A 20,720-nucleotide genomic window follows, 5' to 3' on the forward strand; every position below is an offset into this window, starting at 1 on the left:
ACGTGATGTTAAGCAGAGATTTCTGGAAAAATGCCACTTTATCTGCTGTACTAAACACATATTTCAGAATAGACAATTCAGTATTCCTATACAGTAACATTTAGGGAGATTTGCTATATGCTTATTAGTTCATTATTTAGCTCCAAATGAATGAGACTGAGTTTCTAAGATAGAAAGATTTAATAGTCTCATTATCTCATCTTATTCCCTATGCATCACAACATGAAATATGTTTATTTCCCCATGAGTGTATTGATATGTTTACATGAGAAAAGGCCTAATTAAAAGGGCAAGTTCATGCTTGTTTCCCCCAAGGGATTCCATCATATATTCTGCGTCAGAGAAACCATGTTTTCCCTCACATGTTTTCTCCCCAAGAACAGACCACTTTTCTCATATTGATCCTCAATTTTTGATGAAACATTTAACGCAATGCCTCTGAAGTCATAGGACATTAAGCACCCCAAAAAAGTTACTCATTTTCCAGATGGATGCACATTATTTAATTGAGGTTTATTCTCTCTCTCTCTCTCTCTCTCTCTCTCTCTCTCTCTCTCTCTCTCTCTCTCTCTCTCTCTCTCTCTCTCTCTCTCTCTCTCTCTCTCTCTCTCTCTCTCTCTCTCTCTCTCTCTCTCTCTCTCTCTCTCTGTCTCTCTTTCTCTCTCTCTCTGTCTCTCTTTCTCTCTCTCTCTCTCTCTCTCTCTCTCACACACACACACACTCAGTCTTTCTCTCTTTCTCTGTGGAGGATATTATGTCTTATCAAGCCCTAATGAGGCATTTTCATTACAGTAATAATGTATTTACTCTCATGAGTAAGTTACCATGAGTCAATGGACAGCATTAGATAAGATGATAAGATTTCTAAAACTGTGCTCTAGACTAATAACTTTGCTTCACTTTCAGCTGAATAATTAAATAGCACCCCACGTCACTATTGAACACCAATGCTACTTGTACACTTTCCAGTGTCAACTCACAATAGACACAAACAAACTGTCTTTTTACTGTAACATCTAACTTTAAGTAGGCTTCATTGTGTTAAATTTTTCTCCAATGGGTGGCGCTGAAGCCTCACCATCAATTTGATCCTCTACATGGATCACAGTTGATAATAGAGAAGTCATCTAATCACAGGGAACACAAAGGCTCGGAGCCTGGTATATACTCTGCAGGAGAGCTCAATACCCAGGAGTCATCACTAAGCTGTCACCTGTAAAGTACAGGCAGAGATTGACACCCGCTGTGGAGAAGAGCCGGCAACTGGAAATGGAATAAGGGGATGTGGACTCACAGAACGGAGTGAGGTGGAATGCCTCAGGGCTTTCCATACGTTCCAAAGAAACTCTAACTATAGAACACAGAACATGTTACATCTTGTAGTTTCTGCAAAATGTACCTTTTTGGGATGTTGTAGTTAAGCTATAATCTTGGTGCACTGTGTCTTATAAACACAGACTGTTTCTTGGCCTTTGCCTTAGTGTCAACAACGACTAGCTAGTTCATGTCATGAACATATGCTTGCTGCATTTTCTGTGTGCACTTTTGTCGCTCTGGATAAAATTGTCTACTAAATGAATAAATATCAATGTAACTCTGACACAGATGAGTAGGTGGATGAGTCTGTTTATGTCTTCCAAAGTGACATCTCTGATTGAACGGAACAATCTACCCTGGAACACTGTCTCTGAACCAGCATTCTGTGCATTCCAACTCTCTCCCTAAAGCTCTCTGGAAGTCAGCATACCTTTAGGCGTCAGTATTATATAGTGTTCTATACGTTAGGCGGTGTTTCCCTGGCACTAGCTTGGCTGTGTGCCTGCCACATACAGGGACCCTGGGTAGGAGTGACACTGGGATTATTACTGGGCCCATTAGCCGGGGACAGATGCAGTCATCTGCATTGATTTCAGGTAATTGTCTGCAACAGAGGAGGCTAAGTTCACTGGAGCATGTTGATCTCATCTCACTGGGGCTATAAGAGGAGTGTGACTCTGACTTGTCCTGGGGAGTCTGATCTGGGCTAAGAGGGGGTTTAATTATCAGTTACCTGCTCCACGTCCTCTCAGGTAAGACAAACAGAACAGTCTGTGGTATTTGGTGGTACTCTATTAGAGCGCAGGGTCGATTCTGTGTGTGTTCTCCAGCTTCCCAATGTTTTCATTTTCCTTTTGTTTATATCACAGTGTCTCATACACGCATGATATTTCTGTGTGTTCGTGTGTCTTCCACACGTGTCTATCAACTCTCCCCTCGCAGGCAGGATGTCTGATTTGATGGTCAGAGGGCTGCTCTACTTGTCTCTGACGGCGGTGGGGCTGCCGGGTAACGTGGCCGTGATCGCCGCCTTCCTGCTGGCGTACCACCAGGAGCGCCGTCTCCTCCCCGCCGACGCCATCGTGCTCCACCTGGCCTGCGCCAACCTGCTGGTGGTGGGGGTCCGCTGCCTGCTGGAGGTCCTCGCCTCCTTCGGCCTGGCCAACGTCTTCAGCGACACGGGCTGCAAGGCGGTCATCTACGTGTACCGCACGTCCCGCTCGCTCTCCATCTGGCTCACCTTCGTCCTGAGCGCCTACCAGTGCCTCAGCATCGCCCCGCCGGGCTCCCGCTGGGCGTCTGCCCGCGACCTCCTCGCCCGCCACCTGGCGCTGACCTTCGTCACCGTGTGGGTCATCAACACGGTCATGAGCTCGCCGTCCGTCATGTTCGCCCAGGGCTCCCACAACAACTCCACCGCCATGCAGTACAGCATCAACGTGGAGTTCTGCTTCGTGCATTTCCCCTCTATTGACGCCCGCGACGCCAACGGCGCCGCCCAGGTGACCAGGGACGCTGTGCCCATGATCCTCATGACCCTGGCCAGCCTCATCATCCTGGTGTTCCTCTACCGCCACAGCCAGCAGGTCAAAGGGCTCCGCGGTGGCGGGGGAGGGGCGGAGCAGCGAGCCGCCAAGGCCGTGGTCACCCTGGTTACCGTGTACGTGCTGTTCTACGGGGTGGACAACGGGCTGTGGGTGTACACTCTGACGGTGAGGCAGACCATGTCCTCCTCGCTCATCTCCGACCTGCGCATCTTCTTCTCCTCGCTGTACGCGGCGCTCAGCCCCATGGTCATCATCGCCTCCAACAGGAAGGTGAAGAACCAGCTGAGCTGCCGGGCCCAGGAGAAGGCCACGCTGGAGAAAGCCACCACGCTCTCCACCATGTGAAGGCCCAGTCGGAGTGCGCTTGCTTCCCGCAGATGTAGGTGGGTATAGCTTAGTGGTAGTGAATTGGACTGTAGATCGAGAGGTTGCAGGTTCAAATCTGCCTCTCTGCAAGTTGTTTTGGATTAAAAGCTTCTTGTAAATCAATACATTACATTGTTGAGGCCAGAGACACTGCTTTCTTTCCCACGTCATGGTCAGCATTGACTTGACCATCACAAACTTGACAGTGGCTACTGAGGTAATACATGTCCAGAGTCTGGGCTAACTGGATGCAGTATAACCGCTTCTGCTTCATTCAACACCTGCCTCATGGTATGAATCAGAGTATGAGAGTTTAAACATAGCTAAACTTGAAGCTTAGCAGTGCAGGAAGAAGAGCCATAGATATCTCAGGCTGGGAATATTGTTTGTAGAACACCAACAATGTGGACTGGCTTGCACTGCCAGGGTTCGTATGATGATAACAGTAGGAGTGTTAATTCTTGAGGTATTGTTATAACTTCTTCAAGGTGTTTTTTTCTCTTTAGACTCAAAGAAGACAGAATGTGTGGCTACCTTAATGATGATGGATGTCAGAAGGGTACAGCGTGAAATACATTCCTGGGCCTGTTTTGCGATTCATGCGATGTGGCTAGGGAACACAATATATATCGCCCACATGATACTGTTGAGATGTTATTGTTGCTCTGTGCCTGGTAGCTGAGATGTGTTTTTTTCCACTCTGTGCCTGGAACGTTGCACTTATATCTTCTGCTGTACTTTCTATATTTACAATTTGTATGTCACTTTGGATAAAAGCGTCTGCTAAATGAGCAACATGTCAAATGTTGAATGTATTCTGACGTATTAGAGAAGGCTGTTAGACTTGAATCATGAGAGATACCGTAAGGACACGTATGTCTTTGATAATAACTTTTGTTCATTATTCTCCATCATCTTAATTGTGCGGAAAGGTTAGAATTGGATGACTGAACTGCTTGCTGCATCTGTCGGATGACTTAAGAGTCATCTCTGGTTATAATTAATGCTTTGACTAGAGAATGTGAAATGTCTTGTTGCTAATGAGGACAGTTAATTGCTCTTTAGAGACTGAGGTAGGTAGGGGTTGAAAACTCTTCTTTCATCTGAGAAGAAAGTCAAAAGCTGTTCCAAAGATTTCTCTCCTCTGGTGCAGAGAGCGGCATCAGTGGAAACACTGTGGTATCAATGCGATGTCTGGAGTTTGGCTAAATAATGTTCAAATATCAGGTCTGAGGAAAGGATGATGGGAATACTGTTAATAGTGATGACTTCTGTGTGGAAAAACCATGTCAAGAAGCTCATCGCTAACAATGGATAAATATGAAGCAGTTATAGGATGTGATTGTTTACTCAGATTTAGTTGTGCCTTTGGAAAGCGAGACATGGGTAGGATGATGGGGGGGGGGGGATGTTGGAGATGTGTGTGTGAGTGTGTGGGGGGGGGTTCTTAACATGGAAGAAAGGTGTGTTGGGGTTAAAAGGTCAACTTGTCAGTTGATATTCAGTGGAGGTCAATGTGATTGATTGATCGATCAATCAATAAATCAATCAGTCTGTCTGTCTGTCTGTCTGTCTGTCTGTCTGTCTGTCTGTCTGTCTGTCTGTCTGTCTGTCAGTCAGTCTGTATCTGTCCATCTGACACTCAGCCCTTCCTCCATGTTTTTTTAAGACCTTACAAGAGCCCTAACCTAGCAATAAAACTAAACTTAAATAAACATTTCTATTTGCATACACCACAAATTTCTCATGAAATATTAACAAATATGGATATTGCATTATAGATGAACACTGAACTGTATAACTTGATTTGTGATTTATGTTCATGAATTCTTCCATAAAGTTTAATATTCTACATATGGTGAACACAACAGAGTTAACTGAATCATAGATTTCTTGAATAACTGATGCTGCTGTGTTTTTGCCTCCTGATGATGAATTCCATGCTTCTTACTCTTCACACCACTGAAATCTGATTGGCTCATGACACAGACTCCGGTGGAATGAAGGATAGAACGCATGGATGAGCCAATCAGGCTGTAGATGACATAATCTTCTGCCATTCCCACCTCAGGCTCCTTGGCTCCCTGTCAGGAAACCAAAAAAACATAAAAGTCAGAATGGAACAAATTGTCAAAACACTCACAAGCAAGTTAAACACACAGCAAAAAACTGGGCGTAGATGAATGTGTCTCTACACCTTTACGTGTGTGTGTGTCTGTTCCTGGGTGTACAGGGTGTGTCAGCCTCTCCCCTGTACAAGACAGGACCTGCTCCAGCTGTGTCAGGTCCCTCCAGCGACCTCCTGTCCCAGGTGACTGCCTCGGCCGAGGCAGGCGCCCAGGGGCCAGATCCCCCATCAGTTGCCTCCCCCTCGAGCTACCACTACAGCTTCACTGCCCTCTCCCTCTCCCCCCTCCTCCCCTCCTACACCGCCACCAACCCCAACCTCACCTCCAAACTTTCCTCAGAAACACCCGTACATTGAACTACTGTACTGTACATACATGAAAGTATGTAAAAAAAAGAACACTTCTGAGGTTTAACTGATCTTTTGAGGTGAAATACATACCCTCTTCTGGAGATGTCCATCCACAGTCCTGTTTCTGCCTGGATACACATCTGTGAACAGAAGAATGCAAAACATACGAAACAGACAAACAAAACGGAAACAGCTAAGAACTGAGAACTACAGCACACAGTTCAACACTGATGAAGGTGGATTAGCTCCACACCTAACAGCTCCATAAAGCACAAAAACAAACAAAAGATATATCAAGCTTTTCTCTGAAATAAAGGAGTAATCCAGACAAGTTGTTCTCTGCTGTGTCTGCTGTCACTCTATTGACCTGCCCCAGGTACTCGCAATTTAGCCTCTCCCATTGACCAATGACAACGCAGCGTTGAAGAAGCCCCACCCGCCTCCACCCTGGAGAAGGTTTACGCCCAAATATAGTCCTCCAGCCCAAGAACACGGTGACACATCAAAACTCATGAACAAACCCCTAAACATGGCCCAACCAGTCCTTCCCACACACACCACCATTTACTCACCTAGAGAAGAACTGATGAGTTCTGATTTGAAAAAATGGAAAGTCAGCCTAGTGTGCACTTGTTTGTTGGTTTATTTGTCAGACGTTTCCAAGAGCTCAGCCATGGGTGTCTGTGATGTCCCTTTATAAGGCAGGGTTTTCCATGGTGAATTGAAAGGTTGGACATAACGACCCCTCTCCTACTGAACCTCCCGCTTCCGTCTTACTGAGCCGAGTCTGACTCAACACGTTAGCTGAATAACTTGTTCTCTCTATGGGCAAATGCCAAAACTGGAGGATGAAACCTGCAGTTTTTTGCAGATACAAGACTGCCTTTCGCACCCCTGTTATTACAGCTTAGCTAATTTACTAAAGTTTGTTCATTAGTTTTCTTTCTGTGTAACATGGGCATGTGATACACTAGTACAGAAGATTTCAACTTTATTGTCGTTTGCATATAGAAGTTTCAAGTTTTATTGTCAGGTGCACAGAACAACACAAGGTCAGACGGGCACTGAAATTCTTGGGACAAAACAAGGCAAGCTACCTAGAATAACATAACATATAAGCACTAAGAACATAGATTACATCTATGATAGTATCCACTAAAGCCAGATTTGAGCTACAAACCAATGTCAAGATCTACATAGGGTAAAATACATTGATTGGTGCAATGAGTAAACAAACAAGATGCAAGTCAGACAGAAGCCAGTTCTGCATTCATCCACCCAGTTTCACAGAAGAGGAGGACATTGTTCCAACCTGCCCGGAATGTTGCTGTGCTGTCTGGAGCTGATGGAGGACTCGGACTACAGCCTCCTTCAGCAGCCATAAAGAGCCCTGTGACAAACACATTTAGTGTTCAGCAAACAGCTCATGAGACACCGGATCGAAACGTCACATGTTACCACTGCTTTCATTTTGGAAGTTGGACCACTGATTAGAGAGAGACCGAGAGAGGGGGAGAGAGAGGTTGGAGAGAGAGAGAGACTGAGAGAAGGGGAGAGAGAGAAAGGTTATAGTCAGAGAGAGACCGAGAGAGGGGGAGAGAGAGGTTGGAGACAGAGAGAGACCGAGAGAGGGGGGGAGAGAGGGAGAGAGATTGGAGGCAGAGACCAAAATTACAGCTTGTTTCTTTGTGCATCTGCCCGTGTGGTTATGTGGTCATGTGATGTGTGTTTGTGTGTCGATATCGTGTGTGTGCGTGTTTTTATACGTGTGGATGTATGCAGGTCTATCAGTGTGTGTGTGTGTGCATATGGGTTTGTGTTATGTGTTAGAGGACCCCAAAGACACGGTATATGGTCGGCCGCCTCCCTGCCTGCACCAGTCTCTTTCTGGTGAAATATGTGCTGCTGTGTCTGGGCATGTAGCACATTCAAGCCTACCTGCCTGAAATCCTCCCAGCAGGACGTAACACCTGAGCAGTGCATGGAGGTTTCACTCCTAGACCGTAAATTGCTCAATGTATTATACACACAGGGACAAAATAGGTGGAATGCTGTGATAGGCAGCGGGGACGGTGGAACACCGTCGCCATTGCTCGTCTCACTTGTAACTCACCATGAGCCTTCATCTGGTCTGAACCCTCCACGGATACAAATAAGATGGGTGGTTGTGAGCATGACGATGCCACTGTATCAGAACCGCTAGTTCTGTTGGGTGTCGATGTGAAGCTTGGAATTTGTGAGCGGAAAGAGAAATCAATATCTGGGAGGGGTGATCTACACTGGGGTGTCAGTTGGAGGAGATGAATTTCATGGATGAGCCAATCCACGGTTTACACAGGGGACATCTGCATCTTTCACTGAGATTGAAGATGTTAATCTGGGTTAATGATCCTGTTTAAGGGCTAGGGGCCAGGAGTTGGGAGGGTTGGAGGGGATAGGGGGGCTAGGGGGTCAGGTCATCTGCAGCAAGATCCAGCACTGAAGGGAATGGTTTCAAGCATAATTTTTGCATCTCCTCACAATGTTTTTTTTTTTTACAAAGTGTAAAAGCAAAAAAAGCCTGGTTTAGACAGTAGACGAGTGACAAGTTTCTAAAACCTTATAAAATGATCAACTTAAAGAAGGGTTACAGTAAAACTTTACCCTGCATGTGATCCACAACATGGAACAGCTTTGACATCAGACAAGGCAAGGGAAAAACATATGTACCATCTGTTCATATTACTTTCAATGAATAGGCTCAAGCATGACTTCTTGTTATTTGACAGCGTTACATTTCTTCCACAACTGCAGAACTGCAGCTTCTGTATGTTGGACAATGGTACTTGAAACCGCACGTTCACTAATCAAATCAGTGAGGCAAGCTCAGGTTGTCTTCTATCCTTTCCTCTCTTCTCTCTGTTAATACACCACCCAGGTGGAATTTTCCACCCTTCAGTTCCTCAAACTGCTGAGGAATGCAGGCATGTCAGAGCACGAGACGCTAGGAGATTCCTGCGTTGCGGAAACTCCGGGCGCTTCTCCCGCGCGCTAGGATAACATAATTCTCATGTTCACCATCTACTTCACCATCAGAGTCTCTAGTTTCCTGGGAAGCGTGTCATTCCCTCTCTGTTCCTAAGGGAACCAACAAAGCACTCGTACACTAAAAGAGTTTAGACGGTTAGGCCGTGTCAAAAGCTCTAGCGTACTAAAAGGAATGTCAAAAGCACTGGTACACTTAAAGAGTTACGAATAGCACATCAAAAGCACTCGTGCACTAAAAGAGTTGAAAGAAGCGGGTTGTGTTCAACAAATCATCATAGCCTTTTCTGGTCTGAAGTCACTGCTGTGTCCCACCAGGAAGTCAACAAACACTATAGTCTAATTAAACTACATCCACTCTGCTGCTCTGGTCTTCATTTGCATGCGATTTTAAGTCTAGGAATTAAAAGGACGTGCTTCGTGTTTTATGTTCTCCCCAGTAATCTCCCAAAGAAACACTGCTCTGAAATTTAACGAGATGGAGAACGGTAGGAAAGCTGTTGATCCGCTGCACTCATCATACTGACATTCAGCGCTGGGACAGGCGTTTATTATGGGAATGGGATGGTGCCATTAACCAGCCACAGATGCCATCTGTGCCTCAGAGCAAAGCAGCTCAAATTGTAAAGTTATACAACGCACGCAGACGTGTGCAGACACAACACGCCCTGGTTGGAAGCAGAGGTGGCACCACAGGTCCAAAAGTGGTGGGGGGGGGGACATTTCGGGTGTCCTATTTGTATTCTTCGTTGATTGACAATGGATAATTGTAAACATTCACATACATTTCAGTAACTTAGTAGACACTTGCACACAAGGCATGTAAAAAATAGTTACAGTACATGATTGTACAGTACATGCTTGATTTATGATTGGATTTTTTCTCTTTGGCTCATGTGATTCAAAAACCTATTCAAAGTACCACAAACCTTTGTCATAATTCTAAATAATCACAGCCAAAAACAGCAAAAAATCATTGAAAGACAAAGACATGAATAACGTAAAAACTTGCTTTAATTTCATAACACTTCATGTAAAGATTTAATGTATATACATTTCATACAGTTCTCTTCTACAAAATAGGTGGTTGTTTGAAAGAGAGCCATTTAACAAAGTCTCTTAATGGAATTTTTTGTATGTATCATGTAAGATAGCAGTGATATATGAGAGGCCTAATAGGCCATAATTCATGCTTGGTCTCACACACACGCCATGACCTCACATATATACCATTATACTCTCACATACAACACCACTATAAACTCACATATACAGTATACTGTTATACTCTCACAAACAACACCATTATATTCTCACATACAACACTATAACCTCACATATATACCATTATACTATCACATACAACACCATTATACTCTCACATACAACACCATAACCTGACATATATATCAGTCGGATTGAAAAGGAAGTAGTATTGAATTCTCAGTTCCTGATTGGCTTACAGCCTTAAAAACAAGCCTGTATCTGCCCAGAGCACTGCTAGGTTACCTGGAGCAACAAGGCACAATTAAAACAAGCAGTAAAACTAAACAACACTTAAAGGATAACTTTTACAGTTTTTTGCTAGCAAGTTTAGCAGGGTGGACATGATTTTTCAATTTATTTACCTTCTTTTGCAAGGCCCCATTACAGCATACTACATGATCAAATTACCCACTGTTTATCTCTTGGAATGAGTTGGCAAAGAATAGCTGTATGCTTTGGAATCAGCAGGAGGATACTGTACCGACAGAGAGCAACTTGAAATTGGACCACCGACCCAGTGCTGGTCCAAGCACATTCGGTGCCCTAGGCGAGATGTATGAACAGCGCCCCCCCACCCCACCCCCCCGGCAACGCAAATCGGGATGCCGCCCCCCAACCGCAACACAGATATGTGACTTGGCGCCCTCTGCTGGTGGTGCGGGACGGTTAATTAATGGATGAACTTTGGAATTTGCCGCCCCCCTCTTGATGCCGCCCTAGGCGGCTGCCTATCTATGTGCCTAGGACCGGCCCTGCACTGACCTATACAGAAATGTCAGACTAGGTCTTGACTGACATTACTAGAGAGATCCTTCAAACCACCCCAAATGCAGGAGAAAGGTAGCACTTGCTTTACATCACTGTGCCTTGAACCTTTAAAGAAGAAACACAGGTGTGTGTCATATCCCTGGGCTGGACCTGCCCTTTTCATTTTCTATTTGATTGTTCTTTGTCTGTCAGTCCCTTTGGATTTTCAATTACAGGCTCCTGCATTCCTGTCCACATGCTCCGTGTTAACTACTCACATCTGCGGATCATTACTCATCACCTCATCTGGATATTAACCCCGGTTCCACATCCACTCTTTGCCAATTCAACGTCAAATAGGATTGACAGGGACAGGGAGGCAATTGGGAGGGCACTGGCCACCATAGATGACCATGATGTGCTGCCACAGGATTCTGTGGGAAAACCCTTCCCAGAATACTTATTGTACAGTAAGGCAGCCAATGGGAGGGAAAAGGTGAAGAGAGACTGGGTATCTTACAGCAAATCTTCTAATGCTCTGTATTGCATACCATGTGTGCTTTTCTCTCATGTACAAAAAAACCCTTCTCTTAGTGCACTGAACAGCCAAAAGGGATATAAAATGTCTGATGTATAGTGGCGTCGGATGTATGATAAATTCCCTGTCCATGAGAAGAATACAGCACACAGAGATTGCTATTTGAAATGGAAAAATTGCAACAGTCAGTAATGGATGATATTGCACCACCTCCAAGTGAACCTCACTAAAACAGAACTCCTCATCATCCCGGCCAAACCCTCCATCTCATACGATCTCTCAATCACCCTGGGTTCTGCGACGGTGACCCCCTCATCCTCTGCCAGGAACCTCGGGTTGACCATGGATGAAGAGCTCTCCCCACAGCCCACATTGCTGCGGTCTCCCGGTCGTGTAGATTCACCCTCTACAACATCCGGAAGATCAGGAGATACCTGTCTGAGCATTCCACCCAGCTGCTAGTCCAAGCACTTGTCCTATCCAAGTTGGACTACTGCAACTCACTGCTCGCCGGTCTCCCAGCATGCGCAACCTGCCCTCTCCAAAGGATTCAGAATGCGGCAGCCCGCCTGGTCTTCAACCTACCCAGACGCTCCCATGTTACCCCGCTCCTCATCTCCCTCCACTGGCTTCCCATCACGGCCCACATCAGATTCAAGACCCTGGTACTGACCTTCCAAGCGGGTGAACAGGACTGAACCCGACTACATCTAGCAGCTAATCATAATATATACTTTACTGCTTTTTACAATGGGGGAAAATGAATAGTGAGCAGAATTAAGTTCCAGTTATTGTTGATGCGGCCCCTCCAACACATTTCAGGTTTCTCATGTGGCACCTTGTCAAAATTAATTGCCCACCCCTGAGTTACGGAGCTGGGCCATGGAGCTAACCCATGGAGATAGGCTTTTGATGCTAGTGAGAGTGTGGGAAAGTTGGTTTAGCCAAGGCCAAAGGGCAAGAAAGCCAAATTACAGGTGTTGGCCATCTGAAGGGCATGCGACAGCAAGGGGAGACCAGCTATAAGACTTTGAGCCATGAAATGTTAGGTCTCAGTTCAGGGAAGCACTTTTACACAGTAGCACTTTCTATTTTGAAATGTTTTATTTTGCTTGCAATTTTTTAGTTTGGCAGCTCAGTGAAGCACTTAAAAGATTGATATTTTTATATACAGTTTAATTGTGCTTCAAATGAAACCAATATTTACCTACACCTTATTCTTGTTTAAGATCATTTACATAATATATATGAATGTATATGGAGCGTGATACAAATATGACCTTGAAATTGTGGCGACGCAAGGAAATATTTGGGTGCATCTAAATTTTGTGCTGGTGCAACTAAATAAAAAAGTTAGGCGCACCGGTGCAACCAAGGGAAAAAGTTAGTCTAGAGCCCTGCAGACTGTCTTCCCACCTTAAAGAAAAGGCTCAAGACGCACTTGTTCCGGGACTTAGAAATGATTGGCTGGACCTGATGTTTCCTCCAGGATCACAATGACTCTTATTGAGAGACTTGTTGCTCTTGTTGGTTAGTTGTAACTGACTTAAAACTACTGTACTTGCTGTGTAATATATTTTTACTGCTTGCTTTTTTACACAGGTACACCCTTGCACTTTTTTGAGGTTCATGTTGTTAAATTGTTTAATTGTAACTTGTTCAACTACATGCTCTTATGGTTCTTCTCTTTGGGTCTTATTTCATTTTCACAGTGGATGCTTCATGTTTTGGCTACCCACATTGTTTGGGGCTATCTCGTTGTTATGATCAGTGACCTATGCACTTTTGTAAAGCTCTCTTTTGGAAGTCGCTTTGGATAAAAGCGTCTGCTAAATGCATAAATGTAAATGTAATGGATGTTAGTGGCATTGACTCTGTTGCAAAAGCAGATCCAAACAGAAACTGAAAAAACTGAGCTCTCTTGCAGAGAATCCTGGATTAACACTGCACTTGGCATCAAGGAATTTACCTTTCAGGAGTAAAACCAAAGACCTAGATGATATCCATAATGGACATTTCTTAGGCACACTAAAGCTTTTGTCTCATTACGATCCACTGCTCAATGAGCATTTTGCAAAAAGTCAGGGACCAAAGAAAAGGAACCAGGCTAACACCTTATCTGAGCTCTGACATTCAGAATGAGTTTATTGATTTATGTGGCAGAAAAGTTTTGAAAACAATACTAAAGGAAAGATGCTATATAATTTGTTGTCATCCGCGATGCTACACCAGACATTTTCCACACTAAGCGGAATGTGGTGCTCATCGGATATGTGAGGTATAAGAAAGAAACAGACGACTGGGAGATCATGGAACGGTTCTTAGAATTTAAGGACTTTCACAAATAAACAGGAAGTGAGATAGCAGAAATGATTGAAAATGTGCATGATGACAAAGGGATAGACATTGGGGACTGCAGAGGGCAAGGATATGACAACGGGGCAAACATGTCAGGAAGGGTCAAGGGAGTCCAAGCCCAGATATTAAAGGAAAATCCTCTAGCTACATTTTCGCCCTGTGCCTTCCACACCTTAAATCTTGTAGGTGTGCATGCTGTAAGACATGCCCAGAAGTAGCAACATTTTTTGGCTGCATCTATCGCCTTTACTCACTTTTCAGTGCCAGCCCAGAACGCTGGGCCATCTACAAAGAGAAAACAGGTTGCTCTTTGCATCGCCTCTCAAGATACCCGCTGGAGTGCAAGAATCATGGCTGTTAAACATGGAATGGAATTAAATGGACTAAGATTGTATTTTTTTAGGAAGTCAAATGAACAGATCAGGGGGCATAGGGTCAGTGGGTTCGACCCAGTGAGTTCGACCCAGTGTGGCTTAAAACCCATTCCTGGCTGCGCCACACTGACCTCGGCATGACCTGTGTAGTTTGCGCAAAGGATAGCACCAGTGTTGCATGGGTAAGGCAGCCCAGCAAAGTACCTCGTAAGGGACACGTGGAGTGCATGGATGACATCCGACACTGGGCTGAAGGCACTCCACGAAGAAGTCCCAGCCTACTTCAAGGCTGATGTTTGGGAGAGGTTCAAGAGATAGGTAGGATATATATATAGTTGATTCATTTTACATGATTTATTTTAATACTAGGTTATGGAACCATTCCTCATCATGCTGGTTGAGAACATAGACAACCGCTTCCCCAGCACCAGTGCCCTAAAAAGTGCTGGCAAACCCTGCTCCAAACTTCGGTGTAAAACAGATGCAGGCACTAGCAAAGCAGATCCCCAGACTGGAGGAGTCTATTCTACACCAAGAGTGGGACACCTTCACAGAAAAAGGTCAAGATACCAGACTTAAGGGTCAGTGATAATGTGCAGTACATTAAAAAAATACTAACATTCTTCATTTTATTTTATCATCCATTGTTTTTATGTGCTTGCAGGTTAAATCCCTGAAGGAGGTTCTCCTCTGGCTGGTGTCTCCTGAGGCCTCTGTCATGTATCCCTCCCTGAGCTTGGCAGCCGCTGTTGCCCTCCAGACTGCAGATGTTGAGCGGTTGTTCTCTGCTCTCAAGCTGGTGAATAGGAATAATATGATACATAATCAGCTACACAGTATATGCCACATCCCAAAACGTTAAAGGCTTGTTGATATGATTTGTTTATAGCACAATCATTGCATTCTCCATCATGTTTCAACAGGTGAAAACACCACTGAGGAACTGCCTCAAGGACGACCACCTTGATGTGTGCTGCAGGGTGGCCATCGACGGACCAGACACTGATGACATTGACAATCATGGCCTTGTCAGATCCTTCTACCACGATGCCGGGGTCAGCAAAAAGCGGAGGGTGAAATGTTCACAAGCTGGATGTGACCTCTGAAACTGACTGCCTCCCCTTAGGTTAGTTTGTATAATAAAAATGAATAGTAATAATAGATAACTTGAATTTCATAATTTGTGTGTTCCATTTCTGAGCACTGGTTACTTCGAGTTTCTATTGATATACATTTCAGTAGTTTGCATATATGTGTAAAGAGGTAAACCTTGATAATCTTTGAACCATACATGATAGCACCATGGGGCTTAGACTATTGTCAATTTATTAGCCTATCTTTTTTAACCTAAAGTGGAAGCTAAATTATTTCCTCAAGCATAGCCTCCATTATTTATGAAATGGTAAAAAAATAAATATATACATGTCTGCTAATAAGGTGATACGGTAACAGACAGTTTTTTTTGAAGCACCGAAGACCCATTTTGACCCAGGAAAAACCCTGCCATCAAGCTCATAAAAGAACTCCAACATAGAAAAGAGAACAACGGAAAAGAGAAACATAAATATATAGTTAGCTATCTTTGCCTACAGTTCCGGGTCTTCCATTTGTCTCCGCTGCCCTCTGACTGTCTTTACTCCCTTGGTTACAGTAGCTGATTGTCGAAATTTGAAGACAAAAAAATCCGACATCACTGTTTAACCAGAATGTATTAACCTATGTGTATGTAGGCCTAGGTTACTAATTACAATACAACGCTTTGTCATACCATGTATATGTTTATTTTGCTCTATTAGCTATATTTTTGTAAAATGTCTCACCGGTGTGTCAAGTTAGCCTTGCCGGTTGAGGTCCCTTTGCGCTAGCTCTGTAGCCTAGAGTTCACTCAAACCTAACGTCACTGTTTCCAATCCCGACCGGTTTTTAGCTAACATTCGGATAAAATGCCACTTCAAATATTGATAAAAATGATTGTATCACGTTTTCAGCTGATTTACTGATTTCACGTTAAGCTTTAACTTCTTACCTTTTGAGCAAAATATTGTAAAAAATATTTTTGAGTTAGCTTAGCCTTTACTAGAGCCGGTAAAAAGACGCTGGCGCTGGTAAATTAGCCGTGTGCTACCCTTGTCCAAACCCGACCGCACTTATCCTTGTAGTTTACACTCGCTGCTGTTGTTTTTCCGGCGATATTAACTTTATCCAGGGTCACCTAACTGAACATCAATGCTGTCAATATATCCGGGGACGTAGTTATGTCCTCCACAATAACATATCACGCTTCAACATCTCCAAACTATGCGATAAAGTCTCAATTTGACTGTATACCATTACCTGCTGGATGTTTTGTTGAACTCTTCTCTAGTCAGTCCCTTGCCCCCCTCTCTTCCTCCCCTTGACTACAGATCACCTCACACATGATGGTGTATTTTCATGGCAATACAAAGTAATGTTAAGCTAGCGTAAAAAAAACACACTCATATGTTAACCCATAGTAGCAGAACGATGACAATACAGAAACACTTTTCAGAGTAAAGATTGTCGCCCGAGTAGTCTTTCAGCTTTCTCTCATCAATGTAACTTTCCTATATTATTTAGACATGTAAACGTCCATATATGTTCATGAAATTTGACACGTAGATTGTTTGGTATGCCTAAAATAATAGTACTTATACTTTGCTAGCGATTGCAAAAGAAAATGATGGCAAAAAGACCTGCTTTGGCCAACCATGGTACGTGAGTTTGCATTCCCCGTGATGGCTACTGACTTGAGCGAATATCATTCACGTCTTACTAAAACAGCGGCCACGCGAAAGGGAATGAGGAATCTGTTTCCTCTACTAAAAAGTACAATGCGGGTCACGTGAACAAATTATCCAAAGACTCGTAGAAATACCTAGTCTGGAAATGAACGATTCGTTCGTTTCCTCTAGCCACCAGTACAGAGCCTATGCAGGTCACGTGAAAAATGATCCAAAGACTCGTAGAAAGACAGAGTCGGGAAATGAACGAATCGTTCGTTTCCTCTAGCTACCAGTACAGAGCCTATGCAGGTCACGTGAAAAATGATCCATATACTCGTACCCAAAGACAGAGTCGGGAAATGAACGTATCATTTCGGTTTACTTCGACGAGCCTATGCTACAGTCCCGATGCGTGGCCACGAGAAAATGAACAAATCACTCTTTGAGAGGACTTGTTACTCCCGAGTCCTTCTAAGGATTTGTTCAAAATGAACGAATCGTTCACCAACGACACATCACTAGAAAAGAGACCGCGTCCGAGTCTTATTGTCCACACGACCATGTACAATTATATCTAAAAAAACACCTACAATGAGCTCGGTTACACTACCGAAGTTGAATTAGCCAATGTCGTTAGCGATGCTAGCGTTAATTTGCTAGCTGTATATAACATTTCACTGGGTCTTGCAGTTGTTACATTTACTGAAATAAATATGAAATGTTATGTTCTACTAGCCATTTGCAAGTCACTGTATTTCCAAGCCCTGTAGAAATAATTCTTCTTTCAAGTAATAAGCCCCTGTTCAAGTGCTGAGCATTAAATTATCTGCACGGTTTGTAGGTCTCTTGGGATGAAGCCACTTTTTTGTTCTAAAACCAGGCTAAGCTGCTTCAAAATAAAAGCCATACGACCACAAGAAAACGAAATCGTGGTACAAGCCGCGGCTTTATTTCCGAAGAATACGGTAACATTAACACACAAAACATAGGACAATATGGATAGGACAAAACGAGGGTTGGGTTTAAGGGAAATCTATACTTTGGGACCACAAATATAGCATTTATCAGAATTGTCCAGACCCAAATTAATTTTGCCATCCTTTCCTTCTAACATCGGTGACTGTATCAATGCTTCCATAAGCAAATGTAAAAATTCTCCGAGGACCACCGTCTGAAAACTTGATGCACATCTGGTATGAGCATGGCTTAAAGTATTCCGGCAAATATAAATGTATTGTGTGTTTATGTAGTTTTTCATTACCTTAAATTATAGAATCACTCCACTATGATCTTTACAACACCATAGAAGTAGCCTACTATGGTTAGATGTAGTAGCAGCTAACTGTTAGCATAACCTAATAAATGTTTGGAGTTTGTATTGGAAAGAACATGGCCCACCCAGCAATTAAACAATGGATAAGAAACTGAACAAATTGTATTTGTTATGAATGTTTTCTACTTTCCACCCAATAATCCCACTATCCATCCATTCTTCGAGATTCCAGTCCCAGTCTGCCAACATGTTCAAGTGGAGAACAATAATGCCCAAGGTAAGTTTAGCAGTGTCCAGAGGAACCATCATCCAGACCAAGATAGACATCTTCATCAAAGATAAATCCTAGAACACTCAGTACTAATAAAACATGTTAGACTCTCAGCTGTGTCAAACAGAACAAGTAATATGAAGACATAAAAACATCATCATATTATGTTAGTAGTGAACACATGTTAACCCCCTTTGGAGAAATCTATTGTAGCCTACTGTCTAAAGTTCAAATATGTCCTTGCCATCAGATTACTTTTTACAGCTACACATTTCCACTATTTATATTTCCACTGTCTTTTAGAATAGGCACCGAGTGTCCACCCTGCTCTTTGCAATGCAAAACAAGCAGTTGAGGTGCAGAAGGAGAATATCCTTAATCTACAAGGACATATTGCAAATTTGACAAAAGAGAGAAATTATCTCTGTGAAGGCTGGAGGATGGTAAGTTTTAAGGCACAATTATAAAATTACTGATTCCAGAACAAACTTGTGTGGTCTGTATTTCAGTGGTAGTAGAAGTTCATGACTCACAGCAGATATAATTATTTTGCCATCTCTATTTTATCTGACAGCGCAAAAACTGAAAACTAAACTTGCTGAAGAGCCACACAAGACACCTACAGTATCCCAGGAAGTTTCTGTAGCTGAGCCTACAACTGACTCCAGCTCCAGCTCACTTAGCTCAGAAACATCAGAGTCTGAGCCCTCGTCTAAGAAAAAGAAGGAAAAGAAGAAATCAAAGACTTATGACTTCAGGAGAGGTATGAAACCATTAAAATAGCCCTAAAAGTTACTTTTCTTCACGTATTGGTGTTTGTGGTAACAGTCTGCTGTATTTCCTTTTATATTCATTATTGTAACCATTTATTTCAGTAAGAACTCCGTCCGTCGGTTTTGGGGGGTTATGGTTCACTAGCCCGTGGCCCCACAACTTCCCTGCGCCCGGTGCTTCATCCGCTCTGCACGAAATATACCCAGTAGTGGTTGCATGTCATGGTGCTGCAAGCGAATCGCTGTTTTGTGCGACAACCAGGCCGTGGTTAGCATTATTAACAAAGGCCGTTCAAACTGCCCGCTAATCATGTCATTCATGAGACGCATTACATGGCTCTCCGTATGTCATTAATTAATCCTCACTGCACGTCACGTTCCGGGCCACGAAAACTCGATAGCTGATGCTCTCTCTCATTTTGGTTTTCAGGGATCTGTGCCCGGACGCATGCCAGTGGCCCCTATATCAAAGGAGCAATCACTGCAGGTTTATTTAGGGGCAGCTAAGGGATGTATGAGGAATGGATTGGCGGCTTCCACCCTTCGGTCCTAAGATTTTGCTTGGAGATCTTACGCTGTTTTGCTCTTCTCTCTCTGTTCTCCGTTTCCCTTGTGTGTTAATGATGTATATGCTTTTGTTTGCACGGATGTTCGCCATTTCCAGCCGTGCTATTTTAAAGGTCTGGTCACGGGCATCCAATTTAATGCCAGATGCCTGGATCCTTCGTTTCCCAGCCTCTTGTCCAATTCCGCTATCAAATTGCTGTTCAAAGGCATAGGCAAAGCGTTTCCCCCTAAAGTGGACGACAGACTCCCGTTCACTCTTTCCGTTCTGCATGCCATGCTTTCGGTGCTCAGACGTGGTTGTTTCTCCCGCTACATCGATTCCCTTTTAGATCGTTCGTTCCTACTGGGTTTCTTCGTGACGTTCTTCTTGTCCACTGCGACTTTGCAACAGCTGGGGCGTTGGTCTTCCTCTGCATATTCGTCCTAAGTCCGTCCAGATGCTGCTTCCATCCTCGATGCCCAAAGATCTCTACGGCCTTGATGGCTCTCGGTGAGTGTTTGCAAATAACTGGTGGTTGGTGGTGTTTTTGTTCTCGCACCAACTGTGTGTTCTACGAGGCTTCTCCCCGGGGCGTCGGCCCTCTAGCCTCGCAGGCTCCCTACGCACACAAGGACGTCGGTCCTCCAGCCGTCACAGGCTGTTCTCATGCACTCTAGGGCGTCGGCCCTCTAGCCTACATAGGTCATGTACGCGGGGACACCGGTCCCCCACAGGCTGTTCACATAGACTCAAGGGCCTTGCTTTCTCCCTCTGGATCCGGCCCAGGTTTTGTATACTTAGTACCGCATGTTGATCCTTTAAGTGTGTTTTGTGTAGCTTTTTCTTCAGAGGGTCGTTGGTGAGTATGTTTTATGATTCTACTTCTCACCCTCTTCTCTTTTGGGGATTCTTCTCGGATTTCGGGCAGGCGCCCTCTGAGCTATGATTCCCCTCGGGGTCTAAGCTCCAAAACATTGTTGTACATTCACCATTCTGTAATAAACATCACTCTACTCTTACCTGGTCTCTCCTGATTGAAATGCTACAGTGCTGATTTGCACAACAGTCCCGCATTACTCTGACTAGCATGTCTACA

At 44.0% G+C, this 20,720-nt stretch overlaps 1 protein-coding gene and 2 long non-coding RNA genes across 3 annotated transcripts; 1 reads left to right on the forward strand and 2 right to left on the reverse strand.

Moving 5' to 3' along the window:
- The first annotated feature begins 1,981 nt into the window (after window positions 1-1,981).
- LOC124471275 (olfactory receptor class A-like protein 1) lies at window positions 1,982-3,209 on the forward strand. Its single transcript, XM_047025695.1, has 2 exons — window positions 1,982-2,069; window positions 2,260-3,209. Exon 2 carries the CDS (start codon window positions 2,265-2,267, stop codon window positions 3,207-3,209), a length of 945 nt encoding a protein of 314 aa, XP_046881651.1. The 5' UTR covers window positions 1,982-2,069; window positions 2,260-2,264.
- A 1,827-nt stretch (window positions 3,210-5,036) lies between these two features.
- LOC124471183 lies at window positions 5,037-6,070 on the reverse strand. The gene is made up of 2 exons (XR_006956494.1): window positions 5,800-6,070; window positions 5,037-5,314 (listed from the first exon to the last, which is right to left on the reverse strand). It is a non-coding gene; the product is annotated as an uncharacterized LOC124471183 (long non-coding RNA).
- A 635-nt stretch (window positions 6,071-6,705) lies between these two features.
- On the reverse strand, window positions 6,706-7,944 carry LOC124471491. Its single transcript, XR_006956547.1, has 3 exons — window positions 7,823-7,944; window positions 7,648-7,705; window positions 6,706-7,099 (listed from the first exon to the last, which is right to left on the reverse strand). It is a non-coding gene; the product is annotated as an uncharacterized LOC124471491 (long non-coding RNA).
- Window positions 7,945-20,720: the final 12,776 nt, after the last annotated feature.

Source organism: Hypomesus transpacificus, chromosome 9, assembly GCF_021917145.1.
Source record: "Hypomesus transpacificus isolate Combined female chromosome 9, fHypTra1, whole genome shotgun sequence".
Classification (NCBI taxonomy): domain Eukaryota; kingdom Metazoa; phylum Chordata; class Actinopteri; order Osmeriformes; family Osmeridae; genus Hypomesus; species Hypomesus transpacificus.